The sequence below is a fragment of the Narcine bancroftii genome, chromosome 2 (assembly GCF_036971445.1).
Source record: "Narcine bancroftii isolate sNarBan1 chromosome 2, sNarBan1.hap1, whole genome shotgun sequence".
In the NCBI taxonomy this organism is placed as follows: Eukaryota; Metazoa; Chordata; class Chondrichthyes; order Torpediniformes; family Narcinidae; genus Narcine; species Narcine bancroftii.
Window position 1 is genome coordinate 178,706,396 of NC_091470.1, and position 8,670 is coordinate 178,715,065.

General features: G+C 45.0%; 1 protein-coding gene across 4 annotated transcripts in view; it reads left to right on the plus strand.

Moving 5' to 3' along the window:
• The window catches only part of LOC138754666 (signaling lymphocytic activation molecule-like), a 44,743-nt gene extending 36,872 nt beyond the window's left edge, over window positions 1-7,871 (plus strand). For 2 of the 4 annotated variants that reach the window (XM_069919276.1, XM_069919277.1), the window contains 2 exons: window positions 914-987; window positions 5,397-7,871. In XM_069919276.1, coding sequence (XP_069775377.1) covers window positions 914-987; window positions 5,397-5,564 — 242 coding nt within the window. In that variant the 3' untranslated portion in view covers window positions 5,565-7,871. The remainder of the gene's footprint in view (window positions 1-913; window positions 988-5,396) is intronic. The other 2 variants (XM_069919280.1, XM_069919282.1) reach the window with 2 other exon arrangements.
• Window positions 7,872-8,670: the final 799 nt, after the last annotated feature.

The following is an 8,670-nucleotide window of genomic DNA, read 5'->3' on the forward strand; positions in this document are numbered from 1 at the left end:
CATGGGAAACAACCTTTCTACATCTACTCTGTCCACGCCTTTCAACATTCAAAATGTTTCAATGAGATTCCCCCCCCCTCATTCTCCTAAATTCCAATGAGTACAGGCCAAGAGATGTCAAACGCTCCTCAAATGATGACCCTTTCATTCCCAGAATCTTCCTCTGAACCCTCTCCAACATCAGTACATCCTTTCTTAAACGAGGAGCCCAAAACTGCTCATAATTCTCTGAGTGAGGTTTCCCCAGGGCCTTATAAAGCCTCAACATCACATTCCTCCCCTTAGATTCTATTCCTCTTGAAATGAACACCAGCTTTGCATTTGCCTTCTTCACCACCGACTCAACCTGCTTTATTCAGCCAGTCCCACATGAGGACTCCCAGGTCCCTTTGCATCTGGGTTTTTACAATTTTCTCTCCATTTAACATCTGACATAACTGCATTTTAAATTTAGATAAGCAGCTCATTAACAGGTAATTCTGCCCTGAAAACCCATGTCCCACAAATCACCAATATTCCCTAGGGTCCTGAAGGGTGGGGAGGATACCAGAGGACCTGAAGGAAACTCATGCAGACACTGAAAGAACGTACCAACCCCTCGCAGACTGCACCAGATTTGAACCCAGTAACAGCATTGTGCTGGCCGCTACAACAATCTTGCCGCCCACTTTTACTAATAACAAAGAACTGGATACCCCTGCCCTGATGACAGTTTGTGAGTGAGTCAGGAGGGCAATCCCAATTGGGTGGGTTAGTGAAGGGGATATGCTTGGACTTTCCTAGTGGTTGCTTCGTCAGTCAGTCCTGCAGAAGGAGTAGGCAAAAGGTTACCTCTAAAGGGGAAGGTAAATGGGAGAAAATATTTTCTGAAAAACAGGAATATGGTTCCAACAGCAATTGTTTTTATTTAAAGTTTCTAACACAGAAGCAAGAAGTTCATCAACAGAGTATTCTATGATTGGGAGACCAAACCGTGGTTGGGACCAGGTTAGTACCCACTGCTAAACTTTGCTAGGCCTTCTCTCCTCTTTCCTGTGCTTGAAAACCAAACAATCTGGTGAAAGGGAGCATGTACCCTCTTGTTCCTCATCTGTTTCTGGCGTGGGGAGACCCCTCGGTCTCAGCGCCCAGCAACAGGAAGACCTTGCCCGCAGCGGGGGCCACACCAAGCCTCAGGCCGACCCTTGGGATGTACTGCTGCAGCCTGGAACGCGACTGTCGACAGCACTCCCTCACTGGTATCTCTGCGTGCTGGAAGACCAACAGGTCTTGGGCAGACCGGGTTGAAGGGCCTCCAGCAGTTCCGGACATCAGAAAAAGTTACAATGCAACCCAGTTGGCCTATTGGCGTGCTTACCATCCAAAGCTGTCCAAACATAGCGCCCTTGTTTTTAGATCACCCATACGGCTGTGGTGACAACTTTCACATCCATTCTGATTCTGTCAGACAGCTGTCTGAACCGATGACTCTTCTATTTTCAAGTGCAAACATTGGGGCTGGGACTCTCGTCATTTAAATTAAATCTTTCCCGTGTTTCCAAGGCCGCTGCCATGATGGACAAAATGATCCGTTAGTTTCCCTGCTGACAAATGCCTCAGCCTTGTGAAAGTACTGCTTGAGTCACTTTCCAACATGCTCTTAAACCCCAGTCCTTTAGTCTATTTGATGCAGTGTGACTGGCGAAGCCACATTTATTACCCGTCGAATACTTAATAGTGTGGAGGAATGGGAGGACCTTGGGGGTCTAAATCCATAGGCTGCCACAGAGGTGGATAGGATAGTGAAGGAAGATGATGGGATGCTGGGCTACATTCATCAGGGGATTGAGTTGAAGGGTTAGGAGATAATGCTGCAGCTCTACACATCTCTGGTGAGACCACACTTGGAGAATTGTGTTTAGTTCTGGTCACCTCATTATAGGAAGGATGTGGAAGCCGAGGAGGTGGGGTGGGCAGAGGGGATTCACCAGGATGTTGCCTGGAAAATACGTCAAGGTTAGCGAAGAAGGATGAGAGGCGACTTAACAGAGGTTGACGAGATTATGAGGCATCGATAAGGTGGGCAGTCAACACCTGTTTCCCGGGGCAGGAGAAGCAAACACCAGTGGACGTCTGTACAAAGTGAAGGGAGGGAAGTTTTGGGGAGACATAATTGAGAGTCGTGGGTACCTGGAATGGATTGCCAGGGGTGGTGGTGGAGGCTGGAACAATAGGGGCATTAAAGAGACTCTTAGACAGGCACAGAAATGAGGGTTGTGAGGTAGGAAAGGTTTAGTTTCTTTTTATGAATATATAGGACAGCATAACATCATGGGCCAAAGGGCCTGTACTGTTTTCTAAGATCTGAAGTATCCCAAGGAAACGTGCTTATCCAAGACTAAAAGTGAGGAATGAACTTGCGACCCATCGTTTACAAGAACCGTGCTCCAACCACTGAGCTATCAGAGCCTCGTCAAATTCTCAACCCGACGAAATGGCGTTCTCCGGTCCTCGGTACAAAGCACGCAGACAAACAGCACATATACAGTTCAAGTATTTAATCTGTACAAATAAATATCGATTTGAGAATATGACGGTCTCGGAGGGTGAGTGTGAATGGCCGCCCATTTCAACTCTTTATCCCCCTCCATATCCCATTCCCTCGCTGACATGTCTGTGGTCTCTTTTGCCAGGTTGAGACCACCCGCAAATTGGGGGAACAACACCCAGTTCTGGTCACCTCATTATAGGAAGGATGTTTTCCACTGGGGCCACCCTCCAACATAAACTTCTCTGGTTTCTGTTAAGAAACCCTCCTCTCTTCCTCCCTGTCTCCTTCCCTCTCACTCTATCCCTCTTTCCCAGAGCCAAAATCAATTCTCACCTTTCCTCATATGTTGTTCATCTTTCATTGTCGAAGATGACCATGGCTTAAGTCAAATTGGAGCTTGGTGGCTGTGGGTCTGAAGATGACTGGTGAAGCTGCTAGGCTAGGACACCTCTCCCTCCCATTCTTCCCCTTTTCTCTCCAGCCTTTAATTAAGCTGCCTTCCTGCATTTTGCTCATAGCTTGAAGAAGGGCTCAGGCCTGAAACATGAGTAATACATCTTTACTAGCTGAGTTCCTGCATTGTTTTTGTGTTTTAAGAAAATACTCTCTACTCCCACAGGAGAGTAAGACAAACATCTCCTATATTCCCATTGTTACAAGATCAACCCAGCAACCACAAAGAAGGCATATCACACAGGGGTAAAGATGAACAATTACTTTATTAACAAAAATTCACTTCCAAACTTTAATTCAAAAATTCCCCCTTTTATAACAATGCCCACTGGTTATTATGCAAATCTCTATAACAGTGTAAAACTAATAAATTTCCCAGCCTAAATATAACATATGTAATTAAAGTCTAAGTTATATTTCCAACCAGCCCACAGAAAAATACTTAGACACAAAACAAACACAAAACACACAAGACTCACAACCGATCTCACTTTGATCTCAACCGAAGCAAAGATCATAAACAAAAATTAGTTTGTTTGGTAAACTGAAATCAAAAGATCTTTGAGAGAGAGAGCACAAAATTTGAAGTTGTCTTGTGTTACTTGCAGAGAGAGGAACAACGGCTTGGTCCAGATCCTTCTGGCTGCCTTCAGAATGTTCATCCCTTTTAAAATGCCCAACATTCTAAACTCATGCTCTGGCCCTTCTTCCACTCCACAGCATCCCCAGTAGTGGTTTATTGTCCAAGTCCAGAAATTTTTAGATCATTTTCTGCATATGCTCAGTCCATCTCCCACTCTCTCTGCAGTCCTCCTTCACCGTGGCTCTCTGAGGCAAACTGTCACTTTTTAAACATAAGACCACACGACACATAGATCTGTAACACCATATAGCGTAGAAATATAATCTCAACAACCCGCCCCAGTTCAATCGCACTGACATAATGGACAAGAGCGCACCTTGCCCCTTTCTTCCTCAGAAACGTGAAGGGAATTTGGTACATCACCTAGTGTGGTATACAAATGTATCCGGTTATGTGGTGGAAAGCATCGTGCCCGGATGCATGGGTTTGCAAGGGGAACTGCTGTGCCCAAGACCGGATGCTACAGTAAAACCCCTGTTATCTGGAATTCGAGCAACCAGCAAAAAAAACCGCAGAAAACAAATGGGCAAGTAAAATGGGAGTTTGAAATTGGCGTGCCTTACTGTCAATTCACCAATCATCTAAACATGCAATCACAAGCCAGCAGATAATTCACTTATTCGGCATCTACCAATCCCCATAGGTGCCAGACATCAGGGGTTTATTATGGTTAGAAAACGGGCATTGCTTGATTCAAGATCAGATTTTCCGGTCATTACCAAACTCTTGAACAGACCTCTCAGAAGTTGAAAAACGACACCTTGCAAAGCATCTTTCCCTTTTAACACCAGCTGCACTTGGTCTCTAATGTGACACTCCACCTTATCCTTTTGACTCATTATAACACTGGCTCCTTATACCTTGGTTTTATTTAATCCTTGCATTGCTTGATAGGTTGACTTGTCTGGATAGCTCGCCAAAAACAACCTGACAATAAACAATTCAATTCAGATCCCTCTCTATCATCCTAACAATGCCGCCCTCCCTCTGCATGTCCCATAGAGTAGAACATTCCCTCCACAGTGGGAACTTATGTATCCCCATTGGCAAAACTAAATATGTAAAGTTCACACGACGGAAAACACCTAAAAGCCTGAAAAATCTTCCTCCGCAGATCCCTAAACATTGGAAAACTTCGTCTATGTCCCTTAAAACCTGTTTTGAGGTCTTCAGAATGATGAGGGTAGGGGGAGATACAAACCAGAGGACGGGACTTTAGTGGGGGGGAAGGTGGAGACAGAGATTGTGGAACGAGCGGAGATGGTGAATGCAGGCTCAATTTTAAACATTTAAGAAGAATTTGGACAGGTCCATGGATGGGAGGGATACAGAGGGCTATGGACTGGGTGCAGGTCAGTGGGATTAGGCCAGTGTTTCACAACCTTTATTTTCCCGCTCACTTACCACCTTAATTCATTCCTTACTAACCACAGAGCATCTTTGCCGTCCTGTAGGTGTTCTGTGGTAAGGGATTACTTAAAGTTGTATTTGACTGGGGGGAAAAAATCATGAGCTGCTGGCCAACGCAGAATAAAAGTTTTCCACAGACTAGAAAGGAGTGTTTTCTGTGTTGTTATGTTCTGTGGTTTACACTGCACGTCAGAATTTGAACTGTTTGGATCTCTGCTTTATCTCCCTGTGTGGAAATCTCTCCCAGTGCTTGAAAACTGCTTTTGCTGAAACCATCCTCTGCCCTGCTCCCTTTCACTGTTTGAGTTAATGATTTGCAAGTTCTGGACACGTGGTCCACTGAAATTTTCTTCTCCCAAGCCACAGAGAAATTTATGCCAACTGGATGACGGTGAAGGAGGTCACCGAGAAGGGGCACAGCTGACCACAGTATACAATGAGATAAAATGGCACCCTGGCGAGCCCTCATCGCGAGCAGCGGCGGAGAGAGATGGAGTGAACACACAATGTTCAAAGCCTGGCACGTGAAGTACAGGATGCCTGCACCCACCTTTGACGTTCAGCCACTTTCTGCACTGCTTATAACTGATGTGCCCTTTGGGAGAGAGGTACCCCAGTATTGGAAGGTCACCTCAATCTGAATATGATTTGGACAGAGCTGGAGGAGTCAGAATCCAAGTCAGAAATGTTGGAAATATGAAGCAAAGCCAACAGAGTGAAAGTAGAGGAGCATTGAGTCAAAGAGAGACCCGGTCTTACATCTGGGGTATGAATGGGCAAAGGAGTGGAATGGGTTAATAGCTTGGAATATCCTTGTTGGAATGCCCAATCTATTGATTCATGGAAGGCAAGGGTAGTTTGCAGAAGAATGGTTGAGCAGGTTGGGTCTACGTCAATAAACGAAACCATAACGAGAAGTGAGATTCTGATGGGTTGTTACAGGTAGGCGTCACACCTTGTGGGGAATCTAGAACTGGGGGTGCAGTTTCACAAAATGTGGGTATTCATTTAAGGAGCTTCCAGAGGATATAACCATATAACAATTACAGCACAGAAACAGGAATATTCATTGTATTAATCAAGGAATCTGGGATTTGCAGGCTGAGCCAGCATTTAATTGTCCATCCCTTCCTGCCCTTGGTGTGGTGAGGTTCCTTCTGAGCCACTGCAAACCCTGAAGTGTGAGTATACTCGGTGGGGGGGGGGGGGGGGTGCCACGTGATGATGTGGGGCTAGACTTGAATACTCTCTCCGAAAAAGTTTTTGAAAAGAGTTAAGAAGCCTGAACTGACTGCAAGAAAATAGAAGAGGAAGCTATCAGAAGGCCTACAAAACAATATTCAATACCATATAACAATTACAGCACGGAAACAGGCCATCTCAGCCCCTCTAGTACACACCAATTTAAGTGAACTCCACTAATTCCACCTACCTGCTCCATGCCCATAACCCTCCAACCCCCTCACATCCATGTACTCATCCAACCTCCTCTTAAATGACAAAATAGACCCTGCTGCCACCACCTCTTCCGGAAGGTCATTCTACTCAGCCACCACTCTTTCTGATCTTATGTTACTTCTAAAGTTTTGCCTCCTCACCCTTAATGTATGACCCCTCGTTCCAATCTCCCCTTCCCTCAAGGGGAAGAGCCTATTCACATCTACTCTATCTAACCCCCTCATAATTTTAAATACCTCTATCAAATCCCCCCTCAACCTTCTACACTCCAATGAATAAAGTCCCAGTCTACTCAATCTTTCACCATATTCTAGATACTGCAATCCAGGCAACATTTTAGTTAATCTTCTCTGCACCCTCTCTACCTGATTAATGGTAAATATTTGGAATTTGTGGTGAAAGAATCAAAGGTGGCAGATTTCAGACTTGTGGTCCTTGGTGAGTTGAGGATTCAGCAGGAGATTGGAACCAACTCCAGGATCAAGTTGACCACGGTCTTAAGGGGAATGTGGACCAGGGAGAAACAGGATAGGCTGCAGACACTGTGATTGTAGTAAACACATCAAAATGCTGGAGGAACTCGGCCGGTTTTTTCAGCATCTATAGGAGACAAAGATATATTCCCATATTTTCGGGCCTGAGCCTTTCCTCGAGGAAAAAAAATTGGAAAAGGCAGAAGCATGATCAGAATTCAAAGCGGATAGAATCCAGACCAACAAAAGGTGTTAACTGGATGTAATAAGGGACTAGGGAGAAATTATCTGACAGGAAGAAGGGGGTGCATGGGGTTGAATGAAAGCCAGAGAACCTATATTAACGCCAGCCAGTTGGAGGGTGTCCTGACGGGAGATGGAGGTGCTGTTCCTCCAATTTGCAGGTGGTCTCAGCCTGGCAGTGCATGAGACCATAGACAGAAATGTCAGTAAGGGAATGGGAAGTGGTTCACCACTGGGGGATCTACGCTCTTGCGGCGGACAGAGCCAAGGTGCTCAATGAAGCGATCTCCCAATCCGCGCTCACTTTCTTCGATGTAGAGGAGACCACGGAAGGTGTACCAGATGAGTAGACCTGGCCTCTGTGAAAGGGACCATTGGCTCAACTTGTACTCTGGGAGAGATAAGAAAGTCATCAACCTCTGGATATTTCCACCATTTCCTGTTTGGTTCTACTGTTATTTTGTTAATTGAATTTTTAAAAAATTGTCATGTGTGCTGAAATAAGAGCAAAAAGCTTTCCTTTGCATGTCTCAGTCACCACACACCAATTTGCAAAGGAAGAAAAATAAAGTCCTTTCAGAGACAAGGATCCGTCCCCTACCCTCTGTATCTCTGTGCTCTTGCATTTTATTTATTTATTAAACCAACTTTTTTCAATGTATATTTCCCTGTGTGAGGTGAGACATTTCTTCATCAAGATGAACGTGCTCTGAGGAGTCACGTGATGGAGTAGTGGCCGGACGGTGAACTCCAGCCCTCTCCAGAAAAGTCGGGAAAAACAAAGGAAAACACAAAGGCACAGAAATAAAAGTTAAAGAAAAGTGAGTATAAAGGTGGAAAGAAGATGGAGACAAAAGAAGAAAAATCAAAATCAACGGTAAGAAGAGAGGAAGAGAAGACAACGGAGGAAAAAGGTGAAGGCCTTACCTGTCCGAAGAGGCCCGCTGTGGAGAGAGGAGCCCGCTACCTCAGGTCGGTAGAAAAAGAACTACAGCAATGGCTCGCAGAACCGAGTAAAAGTGCGCAACCGCGCATGAAAAAAAACACACCGACGGGAGGGGGGACCAGCTGGGGAGTCGATCTCCACAGCCGGCAACGACAGCTGCAGAACACCTGCAGCAAGAAGAGAACACAGAAGACAATGGAAACAAGAAAGAAGAGAAGAAAAGGGCAACAAAGAAACAACAGATGGCCAACCCAGAGGAAGAAGAAGAGGAAGAGGAAGAGTACAGTGAAATAGAAGAAGAAAAGAAAGTCAAGGTAAAGGATATACTTGCTCTTATTAAAGGATACATGGAGTCATTTAAAGAATGGCAAACACAGGAATTTAAGGATTTAAGAAAAAGAATAAACAACACAGAAGAGAAAATAAATAAAATGGAGATGACCTTAACAGAAATGGGAAAGAAAATGGACAAGATGGAAGAGCGGGCAGTAGCAGCAGAAATGGAGGTAGAAGA